Source organism: Labeo rohita, chromosome 8, assembly GCF_022985175.1.
Source record: "Labeo rohita strain BAU-BD-2019 chromosome 8, IGBB_LRoh.1.0, whole genome shotgun sequence".
Lineage (NCBI taxonomy): Eukaryota > Metazoa > Chordata > Actinopteri > Cypriniformes > Cyprinidae > Labeo > Labeo rohita.
The window spans coordinates 9,549,610-9,576,389 of NC_066876.1; the positions used below are offsets into that span (position 1 = coordinate 9,549,610).

The 26,780-nt window shown below is 37.8% G+C and overlaps 1 protein-coding gene across 4 annotated transcripts; it reads right to left on the reverse strand.

Annotated features, from left to right (window-relative positions):
- Positions 1-96: 96 nt before the first annotated feature.
- On the reverse strand, positions 97-26,723 carry kdm5c (lysine (K)-specific demethylase 5C). 4 transcript variants are annotated; one of them, XM_051116849.1, is made up of 28 exons: positions 26,114-26,723; positions 23,992-24,142; positions 23,007-23,084; positions 22,766-22,888; positions 22,050-22,220; positions 20,391-20,525; positions 18,583-18,639; positions 16,855-16,975; positions 16,532-16,773; positions 15,909-16,067; positions 14,300-14,419; positions 14,048-14,206; positions 13,785-13,966; positions 13,521-13,683; positions 11,630-11,749; positions 11,272-11,466; positions 10,293-10,474; positions 10,056-10,180; positions 9,611-9,843; positions 7,961-8,346; positions 6,296-6,434; positions 6,010-6,192; positions 5,650-5,772; positions 4,627-5,394; positions 4,478-4,529; positions 4,182-4,381; positions 1,100-1,247; positions 97-1,010 (listed from the first exon to the last, which is right to left on the reverse strand). In XM_051116849.1, exons 2-28 carry the CDS (start codon positions 24,136-24,138, stop codon positions 991-993), a joined length of 4,731 nt encoding a protein of 1,576 aa, XP_050972806.1. In that variant the 5' UTR covers positions 24,139-24,142; positions 26,114-26,723; the 3' UTR covers positions 97-990. The 4 variants fall into 4 exon arrangements, with proteins under 4 accessions (XP_050972806.1, XP_050972807.1, XP_050972808.1 ...); XM_051116850.1 differs by having other exon boundaries at positions 6,010-6,189; positions 26,114-26,722; XM_051116851.1 differs by lacking the exon at positions 18,583-18,639.
- Positions 26,724-26,780: the final 57 nt, after the last annotated feature.

Here is a 26,780-nt window from a genome sequence, read left to right on the forward strand (position 1 = left end):
AACAAAGATCCTCCGAAACTCAAAAACACCCTACCTAAAAATAAACAAGTAATAAACTGAGTTAATAATAACTGGTTAAACAAGTCATGAAACAGATTCCTAAAACAAGTCTAAACTTTTATTTTCTAACAAGAGTGAAAAGAAACAAAGGCAACATTGAAATGAAAATGTTTATACACAAACTCACGACAATGCGTGTCTGCAATAGCAATACCAATAATAATAATAATAATATAATAGAATTATTAGAACCCCAGCGACAAAATAAAATGGAGATAAAGGGAGTTAAAGTGAGATTTTGTACAGTTCTCTGGAGAGGAAGAGGGGTAGAGAGCAGGTAGCTTAAAAGAGACAACAGAATCACTGAAAGGAAATGACAATGAAGACAGCAAAACTCAGAGGAAAAGAGAGAAAGGACTATGTGGTAACCTATCTTAGGAAAGTAGCACCAGAACGTAAATGCCTTTGATTTTCCATCACACTTTCAAAATATTATACTAGTTTATTCACAATGTCGAATCTCCCTGACAAAACGCGAGACTCGGTACAAAAAGAATACGGGTTTCATTGTGGCAGCAACGCCGGTTTCCTGCTAAACGCCCCCTTCTGCCCGTCGTCGAATGTAAATACCTGGACAAGTCATATTATGCGGCACACGCCATTTGCGTTGAGAACAGTTTGGTACATCTACATTGTAAAGACAGACAGCTTAACAGCAGGGCAAATCCCATTTTATCCCTCTTCTAAGAGAACAGAGATCTGCAGCCTGCACCAGTGCACCGTTCAGGACGAGGGGTGAAAACAGAGGCAAAGAGGAAGAAAAACAGGAAAAAGTGCAGTGGTTAGTATGGTGGGGAGCGTCCACTTGATGGGTTGAAATAAAAAAAAAAAAAAATTAATGTGAGCTTATTATGTGGGGAAATGAGCCTGAGGCCTGCGTTTTTCTGTCTCTGTGGTTCTGTCATTCACGTCATCTGCTCCTCTGCAGCTTCAGGAAATCATCACAAGATCTGCAAGAGAAGAGGAAGCGTGTTTTTTTCGGATCGTACACATTTGATCGTTCTGACGAATACAATGTGTGCTTGAGACCAGTATGTACCTGTGTGTTGATCTGTGGATTTCGTCTTCTTGGATTCAGAAGCCTCTGTGGATTTAGGCTCGCCTTCGGTTTTCTGGCTCTTTCTCTTCCTCTTAGAGTCCTTTGACTTGCTGCCACGACCTGAGCTTCTCTGTTCCTGCAGCTCAATCTGAAACACACCGAATGAATCAAGGCCTGATTATGAGAGATTCAAAAGGGCAGCAAAATAAACATTTCTGAATTATGACAAACAGAAACTGTGCCTAGAGCAGAGTTAACACGGTTTCAAATGAATTCCACTACTTCATATGCATGATAACTGGAATTAATATTTTTGCAAACATAGCACTTTCAAACAGTCATTGACAAACATGTCACATGACCTATAAACAGGAAAAAGCAGTTACTTATAACCGGATTCTTTCACTATATGCAAATCAACCCCAATTAACCGGCTTGAGTTTGATACTGTGTGAGAAAAAGCCATAAAGATAGGACAAGGTCTGTTGTCGTAACAGTTCAAGTCAGGAAAGAACAATGAGAGGAAATAAAAGGGGGAGAAAAAGAAAAAAAGGGGAAAAAAAAAAAAAAGTAAGGACGGGAAATGAAAGAAAAGTGGCAAAGGAAACAATGAGAGACAAAAGTGGCAAAAACAGAAAATGAAGGGAATAATACAAAAAGGCAAAAGAAAGCAAAATAAAATTCAAGAAAAAGAAGAAAACAGGAAAATAAAGGGAAAGAAACGAAAGGAATGAGTCAGGGAAAAAAATAAAACGGGAAAGAAACGGATCAGAAAATAAAAGGACATATGGAAGGCAAGGAAAATGAATAAGACAAGAAACAAAAAGGATATAGTGCAATGGAAGGGAAATTAAATGGTAAGGAAAAGTAAACAAAAACAGGACAGGAAAATGAAAAAAGGATATAACGAGAACAGGAAACAATTATGGGGGAAAAAAATAAAAGGAAATGGAATAAGACAGAAATAGGAAAAAGAAGGGAAATGAAATGCCATGGACAAAGAAAGGAAAACACGGTTGAATTCAAAAGTTTACACACACCCCTTGAAGAATCTGCAAAATGTTAATTATATTAATAAAATAAGGAGGATCACACAAAATGCATGTTATTTTTTTATTTAAAAGACATTTTAGAAAAGAGAAAATAATAAATTTCTCTCCACAAGAGAAAATAATAATTGAATTGAAAGAAAGGTTACTCTGTTCTAAAGTTTACATATGCTTGATTAATACCATGTTACCTAAATGATCCACAGATTTTTTTTTTTGTTTTGTTTTGTTTTTAGTTTAGTGATTTTTGTTCATGAGTCCCTTGTTTGTCCTGAACAGTTAAGATGTGTGCTGTTCTTCAGAAAAATCCTTCAGTTCCCACAGATTTCCCTTTGGTTTTCCAGCATTTTTGTGTATTTGAACCCTTTCCAACAATGACTGTATGATTTTGAGATCCATCTTTTCACATTGAGGACAATTGAGGGACTCATATGCAACTATTAGGTTTAATCGCTCACTGAAGGAAAAACCATGCATTAAGAGCCAGGGGTGAAAACTTTTGAACAGAATTAACGATGTGTACATTTTCCTTATTTTTAATAATATTAATATAATAAATAACATTATATTATTAATATAATATATTAATATAATATATTCAGTGTCGCCCTTCAGAAGCTACAGAAGATACTTGCATGTTCCCCCAAAAGACAATAAGTTAAATTTACCCTGATCTATAAATCCAAAAATTGTTCATCCCCTGGCTATTAATGCCTCATTTTTCCTTCTGTGTTATCAGTGAGTGTTTGAACCTTCTGTAATGGTTGCAAAGGAGTCCATCAGTTGCCCTCAGTGTGAAAAGATGGATCTTAAAACTATAGTCACTGTTGGAAAGGGTTCAAATACACAACAATGCTGAAAAACCTATCAAGTTTAAGTCATTTTTATAAATTCAATCATTATTTTTCTCTTGTGGACTATATGTAAAGTCTTATGTGGAATATCTCAATGAGGTCAGTACTAAATAAAAAAAAATAACATGCATTTTATATTTTTATATGATCCCTCTTATTTTGGTAAAATTAACATTTTGCAGATTCTGCAAGGTGTATATAAACTTTTGACTTCAACTGTAAATGAATGGAATAAGGAAATTAAATGGTAAGGAAAAGTTCTGGTAATTTGATCTACGATTAAAGACATTACATTTTCCACATATGTATGAGTTATGAAGGACTATGAAATCATATTTTTTTCCCCAAATTCTGTTTTATTTTTTTCCAGATTCCATTTTTTCCGTTTTCATTTTTCTATACCCAGTTTTAATGGTTAAAATAAATTGTATTAATTAAAAAGTAAACAAAAGCACGTCTAATTAACCGAAATCATGAAACATAAACTTTTAATATATTGCTGGTAAATTGTGTAACAAATTAAATTTCTAAGGCCCTATGACATATTTTGTTTTTTTTTTTTGCTCACATTGAGTTTTTTTTTTTCTTACCAAATTTGCCCCCCCATTTCACAGACAAGGCTTAAGCCTAGTCCCACACTAAAATGTTTAAACTAAAAGAAACTTGCACCGACTGATCTTAAAATATATCAGTGCACTTGTTTTGTCTCAAAATGGACACTGGTTGCCAAGGCCAACTCTCTGGATTCCATTTCAATGGTTTCATTACATTTTAATTAGAATAAAATGAATGAATGAATGAATAAATAAGATATATATATATATATATATATATATATATATATATATATATATATATATTTTTTTTTTTTTTTTTTTTTTCAGAAATGCAATGTTGTGTATTTACATTTAAATAAATTCTGGTAAATATTTTTTTCTGGTAAATATTCTTTAAAAAAAAAAGTTTTAACTATTTCATTAGTAGTAGTACTACTATCGTTTAATTAAGTAATATATTTTTGTCAGTTTTCTTCTTTTCGACAGGTTGCCATTGTATTTGATATGACAGTAGTTTTTCCTCAAACGACAACATTTTCCACAATGCAGAAATTACAAGCCCTAGAAGCACCAAAAATTATCTTCACAGTATAAATCTGATAGTCTGAGACTCCTCCCTCACCTGAATGAGCGTGTGCAGGGCATCACTAGGCGGCTGTGATGCCGCCTGTAGGATCCGGTAAATAGTGTGTGTCTGGTCTAGCGTGACCTCCAGCAGGTCTCCTTCTAGCTGAAGCTCCTCCAGCTGTGCTCTGGTGGATGTGGTCAGCTCGATCACCGACCCTTTAAGACACGGCACTAGTGACAACAGAGACTCCACCCCTAAAGAGACAACAGCCAATAGGTTAAAAATGAATAAAAACAGCTTAATTACTCATATCAGTTTGATTACTCATGTGAATGACTGAAGCAACTAACCTGTAATGTCATGAGTGCCTGACTTCTTAGCAACTCCATTCTGACACCCAGACTGGACAGGAAGAAGAAAAAGTAGTTTTTTAAAAAAGCGCCTAAAATGTAAAAAACACCCAGATTTTTATAAATGTACATAAACTGCACTTTCTCACCTGTGAACCGTTAGTAGCCTTCTCTTCACTCTTTTTTGGCGAGTTCACATCGTCCGTCAGATCAATAACACCATCTTCTGTTTCCTCCGAGTCAGACAACACAATTACAGTATCCCCATTCCATTTGTTTTTCTCCTCTGGCTCCTCCTCTTTTATACTGCTCATTTCCTCCTCCACTTGTTGGAGTCTCTCTAGCGCTCCCTGAACTTCCGGAGCATCTAGTGCTAGTTTGGCTCGACCCTGCCAGTTAATGGCTCTCTCTGTAAGACACTGTAACGCCTCTCCCTCTGGCAGGCGTACAGGTAACTTCTGTAGCGCCACCAGCAGCGCTAGAATAGTTTCCAACCGTGGCCGCCTGGAACGTTGGCAACGCGGACAGAGGAAACGTGTGTTCCAGTCCCACCAGCAGAGGGGCTTTGAGAGATTTACGTCAGAGGAGCCCAGCAGTGATGGAAAGGATACGCAACCTCCGTGGAACCAGTCTTTGCACAGATGGCAGCGGTGAAGCAAGGGGCGGGGTGGGCCACTGCACACACACACTGATTGGCCAGGGGTGAGGGAAGGGGCGGAGCCACCATTTTGCAGCACAGCACTGTCCGAGTTGAGGGGTGTGTCTGTATCCATGGAATCACTTTGTTTCCTTTCTGTCTTGATGCCATTCTGTTCACCGCTTGCTCCTTTTTCCACACCGGGTTTAGTTAAATTAACCTGCTGGAGGCGGAGGAGGGCCTCTTTCTCCAGACGCTCCCCTTCTTTGAATGCCATCACCTGATATTGATGACATAAAAGTTACATAAATATGCAAAACCTGATCAACTAACAATGAGATTGAGGAAAAGTGCAATTATCTATGCTGTGTTCCAAAATGTAGTTCCTATGTCTGTCTTCCACTCTGGTTTCCAATTTCAGGCAGCTCACTAGGGTTTGTCCAGTTTATGACATACACTTAGGATAAACTAGCAGTCTGATGTGTGAACACTCAAAAAGGATAAATGGAAGAGTTATGAGTAAACAATAACTCACAATGGCTCCTGGGTCTCGGAGGTCCTGAGCTGTGAGGCCTAATACATTGACATCTGAATCTGCTTCCGTACTCAATGAGTTCTCCTCCCTCTTCTTGCTCTTCTCAACACATGGGCACAACACCTACACAGAATTGAAGGTAAAACATGGCCATGTAAAACTAAATTGTGGCTATTTTTGGTAAGAAACTTTGAATAACATTTCAGAGTCAAAAGTGTACAACATAGGTCTTCAACCCATTTCCTGGGGACCCACTGTACTGCAGAGTTCAGCTCCAGCTCTAATCAAACACTTCAGGGTCACTTTGCAGGACAGTGGGTCCCTAGGGCTGAAGACCTATGGTGTAGATGGTCTCTTCACCTCCAGCAAACTGTGCTGGCTGTTCTTCTTCAGGAAGGTTTTGCTGGCTTTCTCTCTCCAAGAGTGGGCACTGGCCACTTGCAGCTCCAGCTGCTTCAACTCCTCCATCTTCACTGGCAGGTCCCGCCCAATGGCTACCAAACCCTCCAGGTCATCAAGACACGGGTAGTGCTCACCGTTCTTCTCAGAAATAGAAAGAAGGGACACATTCACACTAAGCAACCACTCTGAATGTTCAAACCATATTGGTTGATATACAAGATCAACTCAGCTAAATTATTCTTACCTGAATTTCCTCCAGATCAGTGACCCAAGCGCGAGCTCTGCTCAAGCAGGCCTGCAGGGACAGGATGTTAGGCAGCTGCACTGGTATTAGCTGCGCCTCGTTCACGATTGCCTCCAGCGTCGACAGATGGTGTTTCTGCCTGCTCGCAAGAAACAATTGAGAGATGAAAATGGAGGCTACATAGGTGTAATGACACATTCAGGCTAGGGCTGCTATGACTCCTTGATTCAATTCGAATACTCTATTTGGAAAAAATCCTTGATTCCATTTTGTGTCGAGTAACCAGCAAAATACAGAAAGTGATGCATTCCACAAATGAATAGTTTTCCAAGGCTGTGTGATATATTAAACCAATTATAAAAAACAAAAAAATCATCATAAACCATAATGCTATTGTGAATTCACAAATATATGTGATGTCGGTTTAATATATGCACTTTAATTGCATGTGCTTGCGTCTCAGAACAGCTATGTTCACAGTAAATGCTGCTCCACACAAACAGTTATCATTTATGTGTGGAGCATTTCAAACACCCATCTCAATATATATTTAAGATTGTGTTTATTATAACGCTCATCTGGGAGCACAACATGTGCCATTTCATCAGATTTGTAAGGTAAATCATTTATTATAAAACTACACAAACACAGGAGAATATATCATTATCTTTGTCAGTATGCTAACTGTTCATCACAATTTTAAAATAAAAGTTTACACGCGCTGATGTCCACTTGCCTCATTGCTACATGTATGTTAAGTAATTTTAAAGGTTACGGTTCACTTGGGTCTATTTTATGGTGTGTTCACACTTGTCATGTTTGGTTTGATTAAAACGAACTCTGGTGCGATTGTTCCATTAGTGTGGAGTGTGAACGCTGCCATCTGAACCCTGGTGCGGACTCAACAAGCGGACCAAGAATGCTAAAAAGATGGGTCTCTCACTTCCAAACGAACTCTGGTGCAATTTTAAACGAAATATGAATGCAACACAGATCAAATACTTCAGGAAGTAATGACAAGATGCGATGCTATATGATATGATTTCATGAAGGGGACAATCGGTGTATCCGAAGCAAAATGAGCAGAGGGCAAAAGTGGAGTAACGAGGAGGTAAAGTGCCTTTTATGAGCTCTTTGTGAGTTCACAGGTGAAGAAAATAAAATATGCACGCAACGAGCGTGCTTAGTCCAGCAGACGGCGTTAGGTGTATTCGACTTAAAGCGCCGCTGTGGGTGTGTGACACAGTGACTGATCAGTCACTGATCGACCTGTTCATTGCTGCTTTAAGTTGAATGTACCTTTTTCTTTTGTTTTGAGTGTTTTGTGAATTTCATCATGAAATATACAACACTCAACTTAACCAATCAGGTTGTGAATGCATCTCTACACCTTTAGGTTTGGCATCTTTAAATTCGCTGTCTAAAATGCCAATGAAAACGCTTAGCGGACCAGGACCAAATGTACCACTTTCCTTTTTGGTCCGGACTAAATGAACCAAATTATCCAAACAAACTACCAGTGTGAACACACCCTTAATTACGCAAAGAAATAATTATAATTATCCAGTTACTCAATTAATCATCAGAATAATCGACCGATTACACGACTGCTAAAATAATCATTAGTGACAGCCCTAATTTCAGCCCTCACTTGAACCAGCTCACCTGTCCTCCAGACAGATCTGTGCTTTCTCCTCCCAGCGCTCGGCTATAGTCAGTAGCTCTTGCAGTTCAGCCATTGCGGTCTCCACTGATACACTCTGTGGTACGTTACAACCTGACTCCATCAAGTTCCTCAGCACAGCTAGAGTGACCTCACTTCCCTCCGGCCCCAACGTCCGCCTGACCTCTCCCAGCCATCGACCCTGCTCCTGCAGCCCGCTCAGGAGCTCACATGCTGGGGCAATAACGGGCAGTGACGCTCCCTCCTCCAGCAGGGCCTGGATCTCTGCAGCCGCGGGAAGAGGAGAGTCCTGCTTCCACTCGCTTTTTGTGCTGTCAACCAGAGCTTGAGCACGTGCATCAAACTCTTCTATCTTCTGCAACACCGCCTGGAAAAGAAGGAACGGTGGATGATTTTCAAGCTTTATACAGGGTTCGTACAGATACTGTAAAACGAAATTCCAGGACTTTCAAGGACTTTTCAAGCACAACTTTTTTGATTTTCAAGGACTTCAATCAGAGATCTCACTTATCCAACAATGTCTTCTTCCATTTCAAAAGCTAAAAAAAAGAGAAATAGATAAAAATATACTAATAATTTTTTTTATTTAATTTTGTATTTGTGTATACTTTTTCCTTTGTTTTGTTTTTATAACTACCTTAAAGGTATTTATAAATACCTGACCTAAATCAAATGATTCACGATCTGCACTCTGAAGTTCCGATCTAAACTAAAAGATTTGCGAACCTGCTTCAAAGTTCCAATTTAAATCAAATGATTCTCGTTCCATGTTCTGAACAACCATATCATTTCAGACCAGGACTCAGAGCACAGATAGCAATTCATTTGAATTAGATCAGAACTTCAAGTATCGTGAATAATTTGATTTAGAAAGGGACTTCAAATTGCATATCCCGATTCATTTGATTTGAATCATTTACGTGAAATGATTCACAAACCTGTTCCGATCTAAATCAAATGATTTGCAATACACACTCCGAAGTCCAGATCTAAATCAAATGATTCGTGATACACAATTTAAAGTCCTGATCTGAATCCAATGATTCACAATACGCAATCTGATTGGAGCGCTTTGAAATAGTGAATCATTTTGCAACATAACGGTTTAACTAATTTGGAATTAGAAAAGCTCCATCTCACCCATCACTACGTGCTTTTTAAAATCGTTACAAGCGATGACAAAATTCAAAAAGAGTTCTTTTAATTTGCTCTGGTTATCGCTAGTGAAGTGCTTGAAATTCATGATCATGTCACGAGTTTAAAGCAATCAGAGCGGTTCCAGCGTAAATGACTCGACTGATTCGGTTTGTCTGTTCCTCTTTTTGAGTCTTCAGCCATGTTTACACAACACAGTCGGTACTACTACTGGCTTGGCTCGATTGTTTTCTGACATTACCTGAAATAAGCAAAAAATGTATGTGCTTATAGACAAAATTAAATACTTCTTAGTTACATTGTCTTTCAACAATTCAAGCACTTTTTAAGCACCTGTTCAGGAATATTAGTATTTTCTAGGGTTTTCCAGGCCTTACATTTCAAAAAGTCAAATTCAAGTACTTCAAGTAGTTTAAGCACCTTGTACAAGCCCTGTTCATGTGCCATATTGTTGGACTAATTTCCCTCCTTTTTACCTGCACTTCCTCCAGCTGTTTTATAACACAGGGCAGGTTCTGCATGGTGTCCACTAGAGTCCTCAGCTCCTCCAGATTCATTCTCCTGCTCTGGCTGTTGCTGAGAAGCTCTGTGCTGTTGCTCTCACACTTGTGTATGTCCACAAGAATGGCATTGAGGCGCTGCAGCAGCTCATTATTGGGGAACTTCTTATCAGCTGCCTCTTCTTTCAGAACCTCCAGTTCTTTAATGTCTGAAGAGAGAAGAAAATGGACATTCAAATGGACTTTCGGTGGAAGTTAACTTGTTGTTCTATTCTTAAATTTGGTCTTAGGCTAGGTCAGTGGCTCTAAGGCTCTAAGGAGTTGATTTTTGTAACTGCGTTCTGTTTTGCACATCCCCAGCACCTATTAAAATGGCTAATAAGAACTATTTATGAAAAGAGCTTGTGACAGTCGCGTTTACCTATTTTGTTGCCTTCTTCCTGCTCTAGGGCTTCCTTCACTCGGTTGGCCCATGAGTCAAAAGACTCGGCGCGAACTTTCAGCCGATGCAACATGGCCAAGAGTTCATCCAGAGTATAGCGATACCTTAATAGAAAAGGGACCAAAAGCACATAAAACACATAAGAAACTTCACACAGATCTGTAGCTAAGAACATAATATGTAAGATCCCACAGAAAAAGCACTGTGCTGGTTTACCTGAGGTAGAGTTTTTCACTGGGGCAAGAGCAGAGGTCCTGGGCGTGGTAGAGGCAGACGAGACGTTCTTGGCAGTTCGAACACGCCAGGGCTGAGAGGAAGCAGGTGGTCTTACATTTGTCACACTGTCTTTCATCATCAGGCAGCAACTCAAATGCTTCCCTTTCTGCTTCCTTTATGCCCTGAGAGATAACAACATGGTACAAAAACATAGGTTAATCAGCTATCAAAAAAAAGTTTGTCAACTTAATTTTCATCAGCAATTTTATTTGTAGGTGATTGTGGTTTTGGTCAAAAAGCAGAAGTTTTGGTATATTAATACATCCAAGATGCACGCTGTACATAAACAGTCTGTGCAAACACTGAACAAAGATTTCAACAGAGAGGATGACTTGCAATGTTTTGCCCAGCCTTATTTATCTAAACCAGAATATACAGATGATAAACAAAGAGAGATAAACGTTCTACATCAGAATGCCAGTTCTGGCATCAGCAGCACCACACACATGCATTGTGGTCCTCTTATGACTGATGCAGAAGAGAAGAAATTGTTGAATTAAGATGTTCTTTTTGTTTTCTTTGTGCACAAAAATTCTTCTTGTAGCTTTATAACATCACAGTTGAACCACTGATGTCACATGGAATATTTTAACAATGTCCTTACTATCTTTCCGGGCCTTGAACGTGTCAGTTCCGTTGCTGTCGATGCAGGGTCAGAACGCTTTTAGATTTCATCAAATGTATCTTAATTTGTGTTCTGAAGATGAACGAAGTTCTTACAGATTTGGAATGACACGAGGGTGAGAAATTAACGACAATTTTTATTTCTGGGTGAACTATGCCTTTTAGATCATGTAAACGTAAATTAAACTTAGCTACTCTTAAAATAAGTTTTTAATATCTGTAGTCAATCAAAATTGTCAGTCTCCCAATCCCAGATGTTTTTCTCTCATTCTGCAAACATACGGTCTCCGCTCACCCTTTCCAGCAGGCTTTTGCGTAGTTTCCTTTCCTCCTGTACGATGATGAACATTTCCCTGTGGGTGGCGGCTGCCAGGTTCAGATCCAGCTTCTCTGGGCAGGCCGCCATCTTGCAGGTGAGTTCCTCGTGAGAGAACACACAGTAGCGTCTCAGCCGCCGGTAATGCTCAATACAAGAGCGCCCTGTGGGCAGCTAACACAGAGACAGGAAAAGCAAAAGCCTCAGTACCTCACAACAGGATGACTACATTTAAAAGGTAGTTCCTTAAAGATGCAGTTTATTTGGTCCCATGCTGATTTGGATACTATAGATTTAAATGAAGGTGCATTTATGTGTGCATGCTGTATTCATTTACCCAGTCTGCAGTGCAGAAGTTGACTGCTTCGGCAAAATTATATCCCTGATTGAAACCGCTGTGATAAGCTCGTGGAAAAGTGATGACGAACTCCCCAGCACACTGATTGGTCCGAACCACCTGTCAATAAAGAATTATAGCAAATCAGATCACATAAAATCATGACACCAACAAAACTATTCACACTAGGGGTGCTCCGACTGGTCGGCTACTGATCATTATCGACCGATAATCCCTTGGGCATGTTTGATCAGCGGCCTCTAAAAAGGCCGATCTCATAAACCGATCTAAAGCTGATGATGCGCCAGCCGGGAGAGGTTTGGTACAACGTGCAGCAACACTGTCTCAGGCACTTTTCGGCACGAGTAAAACAATTATAATGCTTAATGTGAGGGACAATTCATATTTCTTCATTTAATAACTTAAGTCATTTGAAAACCTTATGTGAGATGTAATTTCACAAACAGCATGAGTGAATGACCGCGCTCTCTCTCTTTCAGTCTCAAAAGTGCACAAATGATTTCCAATCACCACATTGCGTCTGACTATAAGCGAGCTGCACAGTTGACCCAGGAATTGTTACTTGCACAATAAAATAAGTGTTGCATCATCACCAAAGTTTGTAAACTGCATTTCTTTTTAATTCTTTCCAGTGTTTAACCATTCAGCGCTCACGTGCTCTCCTGAAGACTGGGTGCTCATGCACACTTGAAGTGTAAACACATAACGTCACAATCACATACCTCTGTTTGCGCATTTTTTCCACACTCATGCTAACGAATCAGGCCCTGAATAAGTGTATAAATATCCTGATTGGAGTATCTCTATAAATAATTCTACATGATTAATAGGAGGCTTTAAAAAGATTGGTATCAGTGATTGGATCGGCAGATACGGCTTCCTTTGATCTGCGATCGGTCTAATTCACCTCTAATTATGTGTTCAAATTAAAAAAAAAAAACACTTCAGAAAACACCTTTTACAGTAAGATTGCATTTGTTTTTTTCAGGGCACAGATCATACATTTTATGTATTGACAGGCCTTTAGGAAACAGCCCTAAAAGCCGAACTAAGGCTATGTTCACACTTGGTATCTTTTTTGACAAGAAAAAGTTGACAAGGGCACTTTTTTTTTTAGTAAAAAAAAAAAAAAAAAAAATCATCTGGCAGTGTTGCAGCCGAGGGCGTCTTTTGTGGCAACAGTATGAATATTGAGAGAAGAGGAAGCTCGCTCTTGCGCTGGTGTTTTACTTTTTGCCATTTTTGCCCATTATTTGGTAGGGCAGTATTTAGACAGGAAGCAAAGTGGGAGAGAAAGAGAGGGGGGACGGGATCGGGAAGGGTCTGCAAGCTGGGACTCGAGAAAGGGACTCCCAAAGCGCAACGGCATTCAATTTGCATGTCGGTTTTTGAAGTTAATGGGGAGAAGAATGTTGGTTCACAACAATAAAATAAATGTCTATTTACCAGCACCTTCTCCACTTTTTCTTGTTTTTCTTCTTGTTATGGAAACATCAGTTCTGGCTACTCACTTGTCATTGGTCAGCTGTCAAAAAGGCACTTGACATAGGCCGTTTCTTTCAGAAAAGTTGAACTTTTTTCAACTTGAAAAGACGCTCCGAGCTGCAGAAAAAGACGGCGGCGGTGGCGCTCAGGACTTTTTTGAAAACACGGTTTACTCCATAGGATTATAATGTAAAACAGACGCTGACAGTTTAAAAATATACACCAAGTGTGAACATAGCTTAACAGAAAGCGCTTTTATAGACTTTCACAGGGTGTTTTTCTCAGGCCTCATTTCACATTCTTAAAATAGTAGCGGCTTAATGATGCAACCTGATTACCTTAAGCACACTAATTATAATAAAGAGTGTATGTGTGAGAGACGAACCGGCACTCCATGAGTCATGAGTATGTTTGGGTTCATGATGGTGACAAGCTGGTGGAGCAGGTCTGGCTGGAACTCAAAAAGCTCAGGTGTGAGTTTCTTCATCACCTCCTCTAACTTCTCTGCAGCACATGCTGGCACACCATACCATGTTTTGGGCTCACCCCTAAAAAAAGAGAAACCAAGACCAGTATTTCAGTGCTGTCCAAAATGCATTAAATTGCGCTTACAGTACAAAAAAAACATGTGGTAGTCCCTAAGCATTACCAGTGTAAATAGTTAATAGAGTAACTCCAGTGATCCTCTATGTGCCAACAGAAAGCAGAGAACACCATGCCCACATACAACCATGGCACCTTCATGCCAGAGATATCGGCATTGATGTGGCACAATACTGACTGCTCCAACACTGGCATAACATTTAAGTTCCAACCGCTGCGGGCATATTCCTGTAACAGGAACAGAACCAAGATGTTAATTTGCTCTTCTTAAACAAAAACATGGAGGAATGAAAAGTGAAATAAACCGACCTCTTCCTCATCTGACAAATGTCTCTTGCCGTTGTTGACGGGAAAACCACTACCAAATTCTTTTGAGTGAATGTCTGCACCGTATTCTACAGTTACGTCTTCTTCAATACTGCTGACTAACCTCCAAAACTCCTTCTCAACCAGCTCTGTCGGCACCATCTAAAAAAAATGCAATGTCAATGAAATGATTTGTATGTGTACAATATGAGTCTGTGGTGTTGAAGATTGATTAAAGACAGGAAAAACACTCACATGGACAGGCATGTTGAAGTAGTCTGCTTTAAAAGTGTCGGCCATCTCACCGAAGCTCTGTAACGTATACTCTCGCGTGGCCTGCTCGAAACCAAACGCCTCTGTTGGCTTTTTACACTCCTACACAGACAACACACATTTATAGTTGATTGCTATATTAAGAAACAAAGTCAGCATTCAGAAAGTATAAGAGTGTTTATATAATACACATGCATTGAACAGCAAAACATATTTTAAGTCACATCAACGCTTAAATACCCCAAGCAGATATAACTGACCAAAACAGTCCTACTTCAGTAGCAGGGTCAAAAATTGACTTTTCCATTAAGCAGCAATTTTTGCCCTTGGCATTTTTTACATTCATGAAGGCAATGTTTATAATCACTGTATTATTATAAACATACTACGTTGTCTATGTTGCAGCTATTGCTAATGAAGGATGAGCGCGATACACGGCTCGAAAACAGCAGAGCTTTTATTATGCCGAAAAAGCACCACTGTTTTATCATACTAGATACATTTGAGTGTTGAAAGTTGTGTTATAATGCTACTCTGTGCGTTCGTCACCGGTCTAATAAAATGCATAACGCATTGAAGTGTCTTTGGGCTTTCCATGTTTTCTACAAAATAAAATCAGAAAAATCGAGTGTGTGACGTCACTGGCAGGCGACACAATGAGACATCACCTGTTACATTAGTTAAAACAGCTTATTTCTCTGAATTTCAACATTCTTCGAAACATCTGGGATAATGCAAGTACACAAGTCAGCAAAATATATAACACTGTTCTAGTGGTTTTTGATATTTTAATTGAAAAAATCTTACATATTGTGTCTTTAATCAATATTGTAAACTATCATCAATAACAACAGACTGTTTAAAATTTTATATAAATGATACATGTAAAAAAAACAGAAGCTCATAGGTCTGCAACATTATGACAAAGATCATTAGTGTAGATCATTGCTCTTTATATTGTAATAATGATTACTAATATCGATACAGAAAACAAAATAAAAACATTTTTATTTGGTGTCTGCATTTTGGGCATGTCACATTCTGGCTTCACAGAATGTCGGCCCATAACGTTAGTCTAGTCTGGCACAAGATATGCAAAAACAGCCGTTATAATCACTTAAGCTACAAAAACTAATCTTTCGTTTGCATCGTATCTGTACTGTGTTGTTTATAATGAAGGAATTTGTGAGCTTACACTCAACATAGCTCCAGCGTTTTCAGTGCAGACTAATCTAAGTGCCTCTAGCCAATGCAAGTTCAACAGAAACACGTTTAATTGATTATAAGGCTCAATGCTGCACAAAACAGTGCATAAAAGTGTGACTGAATCTGAATGGAATTCTGCAAATTGACACTTTTCTTTCATATTCACATTTTATTTTAAATCACAACAGACGTAATACATTGTTTAATTGTGCAGGGACAATTTTGCCCCATTGTCTTAAATTTATGGGGCATTTGTGTTCATTTTGGTGGCATATTTGCCACAAGCCCTCGTTAATTACCGACCCTGTTTGGTAGTCATTTACCTACCGAAATATCCTGTATATTGCAACAGAATAATGAAGGTTATTTCAGTCTGGTTTCTCACCTCTGCTACACATTTGGGACAGCGCCAGTTGCCCTTGGGTGGGTCTGAGAGTGGAGGTATCAGGCAGAATGTGTGATAATTATCATCACACCCATCACAGAGCAGCAACTTCTCATCCTCGTCCCCACGTCCGCACATCCGACATACAAACGAGTCCACCTGACAGAAATTTCAATTACTGCATGCAAAATCTCAAGTGCTTTGGTCTGAAGTTGGCAAAAATCATTAGCATGGTGGTTTATCTTAAAATAACATCTAGGTCAGCCAGCTCATTAGATGTAAATAAAACGCATTGTGACATTTTGGATGTGCGCAAGGTAATTTTAAATCTGACTGGAAAAACAGTCAAGTTCAAACGTTTACATGCTTCATTTATCCTGTTGATCAGATTATGTCAGATCAACACCACCTCTTCCAATCTGACTATTATTTAATTCTGATCAAGCTCAGTCGGATCAATCGAGGTGTTCACATGGAGGATTTTCAGTCCGACTGAGTCATTTACTATCCATTACTATCAGATTATTCAGTTGCATAAAGCTTCTAAGACGACTGCATGTTGCATTTGTCTCAGAAGCATAAAAAAGCCAACTCTTAAATTCATACGTCTCTCTCAAACTTACAAACTGTGGGTTACTGAGGTTGCGCCTGAGTCTCATGGTCATCTTGGTGCAGGGTTCATCACCGGAGTCATTAGGATCATCAGTGTGATTTTTGTCATCATCAACATCCTCCTTGACAATGAGATTTGGGGGTGGTGGGGGAATGTCTGGATCTGCTTTTGTAACCGGTGTCTCTCCTGGTTCATCCTTTACAGATGCACTGGCAGCGCTGTCTCGCACTATTACTGTCTGTGGCAGTTCATCTGGTGAAAATGCATGATGTGACACTTTAAACATTTATCACATTTAAAGAACAGAATCATATCAAAACTCCAGACACAAACCTTTTTTCCGTGTCTTGTCTCGAGGTACCAGACCGAGCCCCATCATTTTAGGTCCAGCCCCGTAGATCTGCAGCTTTTTCAGCTCAGGGTTCTTCTCTATGTCTTCCTCTGTAGGCTCCGGCTAATGGGCGTAAGTGAAAGACTGTAAGTGAACTACAGGAACAGAAGTGACGATATCAGAGAGAGGGTTCTCCTTCCACTACACTAAACACAGCTTTTCCATGAGGGACCCCTGACTGTTCAGGCTTTTTACTACTTTTCTCACTGTTGTAATTTGTCAGAAAGATCATAGTAATCATTTTTCTTAAATAGTTCATTCAAATATTTTGTTGCTTAAACTACAATACAAAACTGATTGAAAACCATAGATTTATTGAAATAAAGCAACAATGGTTGAGACACCAGTGCAGACTGTTAAAGTAAGAGCAAACATGCAAGAAGTTAGTTTTGTGCCAGATTTGACTGCTATCAAGAGGAAAAGTAGTAATTATTCACTCAAACATAATTAATACTGAATTGCACTGCTTAATGGCAAAGTCTCTCATGAAACCACTCACTGCTAAAAGGGTTGGGCAATAAAACTGGGCCTTTATTTATTTTCAATAAACCTCTCAACATTTAAATACTTACTCTGAAATAACAGTCTTCAATCAGTTAAATATTAAATAGCCTCTGCTGCCAAGTATATTAAAAATGTGCAATGCAAGAAGTATAAACAGTCGAAATTATGTTTTCCATACTGATATTTCCTAATCAAACCAGCAAACAAGTCAATATCCACCCACCTTCATATACTTATACTACAAAAAAAAAAAAAAAAAAAAAAAAAAAAAAAAATCAACTTTCATAAAAAAAAATCGTATGCGCGGATTGCGCACTCAAAAGAAATCTTTTGAATTAATTTACTGAAACAAATGCATAAATTCTGAATCCCTTTGTAGAAAATTAAAATGAATCAACTGCACCAATTTTCAGTTTTAAAAACACTATTAAAACAGTTTAATGTTCTCATACTTGTGAAAAATAATCTAATGACAGTCTAAGGAGGTCCAATATTGATTATGTTGCATAATTTTACACCAGTAACAATGCAAATATATCATAAATAGCTGAAATTTCACCCAGCCCTAACTGTAAAATGCCTCAAATATGCTGAAGCAAGACTGTCCAGATTGACGGCTGCCGAACACGTCAATAGCAGTGTTTCTCTGTTCCGTTTCTGAAATCTGTTACTCAGAAAACAAAGCTTCGGTGTGTCATCGTTAAGCGCAAACACTTAATTTCTGCCTTGCAGCAAGTTATGAGCACAATATGAACCAGCCATAAGAGAACACCAGTGACAACAGATTATAGCAATCATAGATTAGTAGTAATATGCAGCCCAAAGTGGGGTAACCAGTCCACCACCAAAGAGGAAATGTAAGCAAGCCAGCATTGCTAAAAGTGTGGCAAGGCAAGCCAAGTGAAATGTGTTAGATGACTGAAGGACACGGAGGAAGATGGGATGGATGCACAGAGAAGCAAAAGCAAGAGCTGAAAGACGAGAAACAAGCTTCTACGTGAAATTAGACACCCAGCTAAGCGTGAACGACAGCAAAAGGTCAAACAAGGGTTTTTTTTTTTTAAACATGAGAGAACGTCAGCAAAGAAAGAAAGAAAGAAAGAAAGTGAGGGATAGAGAAAAAAGCAAAGAACAGAAGGAGCGAGAGAGAGAGAGCGAGGCAGTACCGAGGAGATGTGTTGAGAGCCAGTTGTAAGAGGGTGGTGAGTTGGATCCTCTGGACCCTGCATGGGGAGACAACAACCAAAACAAAATGGATTCCAGAGAGAGAGACAGAAGGAAAAAACAACAACCATGTGCGACAGGACAGAGTCAATCGGGAACAGTAGCCTAATTTTTTTTAATGTCCGAAGTATGATTACATACTTCAAGCATAACAATAGCATAAGTGATTCATATAAAGTAAATTATAAAAAAATAAAATATTAAAATAAAAAAAAATAAAATTGCATATTCACATATTAGTGTGAAACTGTACAACCATTCAGTTGCAACAGTTTTATTTATTTGTTTCAATTGCACATGATTGTTTAACGGATAACATTACTTGCTCCATATATTTAAAATAACATTTTATATTTTACATAACATACCAAACAAAAGTTTGGACACACTTTTTTTTTTTTTTTAAAAGAAGTGACAAGTCAAACTACAAAATAACACAAGTTGATGTATGGGAATTACATAAAAATATAACAGTAAACAAATACAAACTATATTACATTTGAGTTCCGTTTGTTACACATTCTAGACCTTCTACCAAACCAACTTCTTCAAGTGCATCCTGGGATGATTTTAGAAGTACACATGTAGGACACTTTTTGGCTATTTTTCATAATTTCGTTATTAACTAACTTACAACTTATGATACAAAAAAAGATTTTAATGAATGTTGTAACATTTTAAAGGATGCACAATTTATACTTGCTTACAAAACTTGCTTCAAGCATTCAAACACATGCTTTTATATCAAAAATTCAGTCAAGTGAGTCCAAACTTTTTCTGGTAGTGTAAATATTTTAGTTTTCATTTTCACGTTAGATCTGGGATGTAAACCAACAGACTAACTGTTTTAAACAAAATATTAGGAAAGAAAGAGAAGGGTCTGATTCAAGGGACGAGAACGGAGTTAACTAAATGTTCTAACATATCCTTATAATTTTAGTGATTCAGTAGTGAGGGAACCACAGAGGGTTTTTACCCAACTATGAAAACTATAAAGATGTCTGTGGTTATTTGATACTAGCTTATTATCACTAATGCTATGAATCCATTGAACAAGCCAATGTAATGGGCAGGCAAATTAAAAAGCCAAACACCCACAAATAAATGCTTGGAAAATGCTGCATCTTTGAAATGAATGGAATGAGATATGCATTATGATACCATGAAAATTTTACATTATGGCCAAAACTGACAACAAATGAAAGGCAGAAAGTGACAGAAAGAAGGCAGAGGGATGAGGGCAAGATGGACACATTGCTTATAGCACAGGGAACAAAGCATGCTGGGAGGTGCCTTGAAAGCATGGTCAGTGCTGATCCAAAAGCGTTCATACATCTTAGGAAAAACAGACAAAGCACATTTGGATGGATCCATTAACCCCTAGACAGTTGTAAATGCATTCATGGGAAAGGTTAAAGTCATCAGTATGCAACTAGAAAGATTATTCAAAAATTAGACTAGCTGATTTTGGCACAATTTAGTAGAATCTTTGTTAATAGGGCATATTGTAAAATGTTAACAATGATTTTAACATATAACAGAAATGAACTGCGTTTATCTGTAAATGTTATACATGAAATTCTGCTGTTTTTGAAATCACTGCACTGGGTTTTTTTATTTTGTTACAACTGTTGTTTTTCCAATTTAGAAAAAAAAAAATCTGATCAAATACTGTGACAAAACACGCCACAATTAAATATTGGGACGAAAAAAAAAACCTGACACACATTGGTTGAGAAATGTCACTCACCTCAGGCTTAAGGCGATTGGCTCGTCGTCCATAGCTGCTCATCTTGGATGGCGGGACTGACTGGCGGAGAGGAATGGAGTGGGGTTTGTATTCCCTGTCTATCTCCTCACTGTCATACGGCTTTGGCTTACATGGCTGGATATACAGAACACACATGGGTCAGCTTTATGTGTGTAAAAGACGTATACTTGCTATTACGGTGCATATATAATAAGCAAATTTGAATTAATAGACATTCACATTCCTTTCTTGTAAATCTCTTCTGTAATTTCAGACAGTAATTTAATCAACTCATTAACTCATTTATGTCCTTAACAACAGAACACAGAGACAAACTACAAAATGTATGTCATGACTTCTGTTTTAATTATTGTGAAAAATCAAGCCATTTAAAATAACAAGTTTTAAAACTGTCTGTATGCAATATTCCACAGAACTGCCTTGGTTTGAGTAGGAGCTGATATAAATGAATGTACAGTTACGGTAGCTATTCCAAATAAGGTGTTTATCCAAATTTGTGATTAATATGGGAATGTGATTAAGGTTCATGTATAGACCTGATGCTCACATAATCAAAATTTGGGTCCTATGATTTCCGCGATGCGGACGACGCAGACGGAATCGCGGAATCCAGTCATAAAAACGGAATTTACTGAATAATGCGGATTGTCACGGAATTTGTCAAAGTTTGAATGAATTAATCAAAAGTAGGTCATTACACTTAAATCAAACTGCAATATGGACTAGTATCTGTAAATATTACGCTGCAAAAATACCATTTAAATGCGAATCCTGCATGTTAAGTGTGTGAAATAATTTCAGCATTTGACCGTTCCATTTTAGGAAAACTAGCGTCATATCATATACACACAGAAATGTAAAAATAAAAGTCCAGTTTAACTTGAAGACACTGTGCCAGAAATATATTACTTCTATTACTACTACTACTAAAATGAAACAAAAATTATTTTTTAGGGTATAACCACACAACATTTCTTCCATGTTTTAATTATAATAGTAAATAATAATTCCCCTTTTTTTTGCCAAAAATAGTTTGCTTAATTTTCAATAATTAATAATTAATGTTTTTAATTTGATAACCACAAAATTTTAAATACACAACACAGAATTTCTGAGGGTTTAAAAAAAAAAAAAAAAAAAAAAAAAATTTAAATAAAAAAAGATTCAAATAATTAGACATGCTAAAACACAGAATTTGATAACAATAAAACATATGGTAAGAAAAAATAAAATAATTCATAGGGCCCTAAACATGACATTTTTGTTAAACCTTTATTAAATTGATGTGAAATTATATAAGTTTCATGATTTTAATTAATTAGACATGTTCTTTGACTAACAAAATTTAATTTAACCATTAAAAAGGAGTTGATAAAAATTAAAACAGAAAAAAACAGAATCCAGAAAAATTAAAACAGAAAAAACGGAATTTGGAAAAAAATAAAACCGAATTTGGGAAAAAATAAAACGGATTTCATAGGGCCCTACAAAATGTGACCAAATTCTGATAACTGGAATCTAAAATACTGGAATATTTTTGTTCAATAAAAAAAATAAAATAAATATACTGCCACTCCTTCATAGCTCTTACATGATGCAGAACATGTGAATCTCTTCAAACAATAACGATAAATATACCGGTAAACTGGCTCCAGACTGGAACAACTCAAATGGATAGACGATCCTCTCATAGTGTGACCTCAGAAGAGAGCCAATGTTTTTGCCAGGAGGATAACCGAGTTTCTGTGCCACACGTGCCCAGCGTCTTTCCTTACACACAGCCTCGAAACCCCCTTCCTCTGTCACAATCTACCACACAGGATATACAACATAAATTACAGACGGTTTAATTTTTTGTTTACATTTTACAGTATGCTGTATTAAAGAATAAATTTACTTCCAGAATAAAAATGTCCTAAGATTTTTTTAGAAAATGATAGATCGTTTTGCTAGATAAGACCCTTATTCCACAGCTGGGATCATGTAGAGCCCTTTAAAGCTGCATTGAAATTTGGGCCTTCAACTCGTTGGCTCCCATTGAAATCCACTATATGGAGAAAAATCCTGGAATGTTTTCCACAAAAACCTTCATATCTTTTCAACTAAAGAAAGACATTAACATCTTGGATCACATGGGTGTGAGCAAATTATGAGGAAATTATTCTGGAAGTGAACTTATCTTTTATCAAAGATTCTACTAAATTGTGCCAAAATCCCATCCCACCCCATCCAATGAATAACATTCTAACATGAATGCCAACCTTCTATTGACCATCTCTTATCTTATTTTTCTAATATCAGTACAATTATATCAAACAACTCTGTCAATTCCATACAAAGACAGCTGGTTTCACCTTGGCCAAACTGAACAGATCTAGAATACGTCGCTCTATGTTGGGGATCTTCAGAGAGGATCCCTGGATCTCCCAGAACTTGGCAATTCTGTCCAAATAATTTAGCTTCACTCGTGTCTCAGCCTGAGAGACAGAGAGGAATAAAAACAGATGTTAGTGCTTAGTCAATATAAGAATATGTGGGTCACGCTACATAGAGTAACACAAGTGGGTGATGAGTTCAACAGGATGCAGCTCTGACCTCAAGCTCATTGAGCCTCTGAATACGTGGTGTGAACCGGAAATTGTCCACCTCCACAGCAAATGGTGGCTGCCAGTCCTGTAATGAAAAGAAAAAGGCTGTTTAAATAACGAAACAAATATTTTCATAATGGTCTAACCATAAGGGAATATTTTACCCCACAACGGAAGTACTGAAAAACACAAAAGAAGATATTTTGAAGAATGTTGCTAAACAAAGTTTTGTTGACCACTGAGATGCATTTTAGAAAAGTCTGTTATGTTTTACAAAAGATAAACTACCAATTGAACGTTTTTGAACAGTAAGATTTTTTATGTTTTTTAAGAAATTCTCTTCTGCTCACCAAGCCTGCATTTATTTGATTCAAAGTACAGCAAAAACAGTAATATTGTGAATTATTTTTACTATTTAAAACAACTGTTTCCCATTTGAATATATTTTAACATGTAATTTATTTCTGTAATCAAAGCTTAATTTTCTCCAGTCTTCAGTGTCACATGATCCTTCAGAAATCATTCTAATATGCTGATTTGCTGTTCAAGAAACATTTTTATAACAAAACATAAAAAGCATTTGTAACATTGTATACTATATATACCATTCAATTATAGAAAGTAACACTTTTATTTAGCAAGGATGCTTTAAACTGATCGAAAGTGATGATAAAAGCATTTACAATGTTACAAATGATTTGTATTTCAGATAAATGCTGTTCATCCGAGCTTTCTATTCAGTAAAACCTGAAAAAAAAAAAAAAAATTCTACTCGGCTGATAATAAATGTTTTTTGAGCAGCAAATCAGAATATTAGAATGATTTCTGTGACTAGAGTAACAATGCTAAAAATTCTGCTTTTTGGATCAAATAATGCAGTCTTGACAAGCAGAAGAGACTCAGAACATTAAAAATCTTACTGTTCAAAACCTTTTGACTGGTATTGTATAAAGTCACATGAACGACATCACAAAAAAGCAACAGATGATTACAGGTGGTGGGCGAATCTTGCATATTCCAGACTTTTCTGCTATTGGACGGATTTTGGCGATATATCCCAGAGGATCCGCAAACTCCTCCCATGACGGTTCAAACACTGGACACTCCGGCGGCGGAACAAACTCCTCCCCTCCATCCATCGCTCTGAAAGCAAACAATTCTTGTTAAAATTAAACGCTTGGGTGCATTTAAAACAAACATTATCCCCTGGTTTCACAGACAAGGCATAAAACTAGTCCTAGACTAAAATGCATGTTTGAGCTGTCTCAACTGAAAATATCTTGCTCTGACATCTCTTAAAATAAGTCATTGCCGTTGTTCTATTTTAAGATGCACACCTGTAACATTTTCTTCTAAAGCATTTTTATAAAAACTGCTTAAATATTTTACATTTAACTAAAGCCTAGTCCTGGCTTAAGTTAAGCCCTGTCTGTGAAACCCAGCCTATAACTTGTAAACTCAAAGCAAATACAATCACAGTGGACGCCATTCATAGAAGACAAGCAGAATACATTTCTGCATGAAACAATCATATAAATCATTCTTGCTGTTATTAAAAAGATCCACTGGTCTTTTTTTGTTTTTATTTACTGTGATACATTTTTCAGCATTGTGTTTTTAAACATTAACATGAACTAATGCCACTATCGTCCATGAGAAGGTTTAACCCATATAATTTCAAGTTCAGAGTTCACCCTAACAGACAACGGTCACAATGCTTGATCCATACATGATCAGCCAAAAAGCATACGTGTCCAAATAAATCTAATGAACAGGCCTTGATGATGCACCCATTAAACTAATCTGGAAGTTTAGCACACAAAGGAAAAAGTCCTTCCTCAAGCACTTTGATAAGTGGAATTGGAGAACAGAAACTTCTTGTCTAGAAGCAGGTCTGGAAATGCACCTTTTACTATTCTACTTAAACACCATACCCTTTCTGACTTCAGAAATCCCCTACGTTTGACTTTGTCTACTTCTCAGTCTCAAACCAGACAAAATGGGGGAGGGAGTGAAACATTGTTCATTTAGGCCTTGTCTGGAAAACACAAATAGCCTATGCATTTATACCCAGCCACTGGTTTAACCAAATGTTAGTCTTATAATACAGTAAAATGACTTATATGACAGGCCACTCAACATACTATAAGGGTTTATACTGTATACTGGTAGCTTCCATGTTGTGAAAACAACAAAAACAGATCACGTGACTAAAAACGGTTCACACACTTCATTTCCCAAGCATATAACGATGCCATTAACTTCTCGTTTTGACGGATGAATAATTATAAATTAATAATAGACACAAACAGAATCAAAAACACCACCTATCTCGTTCAAACGCTGTTACTATTATCTAAAGTTTGTCTATTCAATTTGATGTACTTCTGACAATGTCGTGACAGACAAGTTATAAATAAAATATTGCTGACAGCGGCTGTCTCTCAAATCCTAGTAAGCTGCCTAGCTAAACAAAAACACATTCATGTGAGGGTCAAAACTGCTTTCTAGGGTAAATTATATAGCTCACCACGGTTTTAGACACAGCTATAATCCCAAATTTCCTGTAGCTTTAGCCTGCTAACCGGCCTCAACTGACGTGAGATTCGAGAACCGCTTTTAATTTGACAGATAATAGTAAAGAGAGCATTAAAATGTGATGAATTGACACTTTTAAGACTTGTTTGGGGAAATTACGTGAACTGGGGGCTTGCTAAGAAAGCGGTTTTATAAAAGTAGCTCGTTAGCTGTTCGGCTAATGATCAAAACAATAAAGCCTCACCATCCGTTTGTCAGCACACTCACGCCAAATCCAACAAACGATTGATTTGATGTCAAAAGTATAACGAACCTCAAAATATCCGACAGTATGAAGACATAAACAGATTATAAATCCAGTAACAGGGCCAAACATGAGGACTCTATTCCAAAGAATGGCTGAGTTGTGAAAACACACAAGGGGAGAAGACAGTGTAGTTGTCTCGGGTCGCAGGCATATGATGTGTGGCATTTAAACGGATCATCTGATCGGATATACCAGGTTAAATATAAACACCTGCGCTAAACCAACATATATGTAGCCATCAGTGCTGTGAATCTGAGCACCAGTCTTACATTTTTGCACTTGGTCTGAGTTCTTCTTATTCTTCGGTGTCGCCTCGGAATGATTAGTGAGCCGGTGTGTTTTATTAATTGTGTCTTTCGGGGTCTTGTTTGATGATCAAGGGGTCTATTGTTCGGTGGAGGGTCAGTCTCTGGGTGGCAGTGGCTCTGCGGCCTCCTCGATCAGCCCATCCCAGCACACACACTCACACATACACACTCTCTCGGTCGGTTAGAGGGATGATGATCGCGGAGATCTTCTGTTCAACTGAGTCCTGAAAGTCTCCTGTAAGTTGACGTTTTCTTTATAATAACCGTTTCGCCCGCGTGGACCAAATACGCGTTGTTTCCAATGTTTTCTTTCCTCGTCACCTATCCACCGTTCATCCTGTCTGAACTACACGCCATCTTGGTTTCATCACGACCTAAGCACAACTCTCTCAAGATCCATTGATCTCAGTTGGGAAAACACGCACTTGACTGGATGCGAGCACGGTCTCATCCCTCCACGCTTCTCGCAACATGTAAACTAGTCCCTGGACTTGTCGGATTTAACACAGAATGAGGTACATTATCGTACTGGATATAACAGAAAACGATTACCGATTTCACGCGTGTGTTAAAGTGCACTATTTATCGTGTTTTGTCGTATAGTGAGTAGTTGTATGTTGTGCAAGTG

Coding starts and splice junctions, on each gene's coding strand:
- kdm5c (XM_051116849.1), bottom strand. CDS start 24,138: ATGGATGGAGGGGAGGAGTTTGTTCCGCCGCCGGAGTGTCCAGTGTTT. Junction 14,207..14,299: donor ACTTCAACATGCCTGTCCAT/GTGAGTGTTTTT, acceptor CATTTTTTTTAG/ATGGTGCCGACAGAGCTGGT. Junction 4,382..4,477: donor AGGCACTCATGACATTACAG/GTTAGTTGCTTC, acceptor TTGTCTCTTTAG/GGGTGGAGTCTCTGTTGTCA.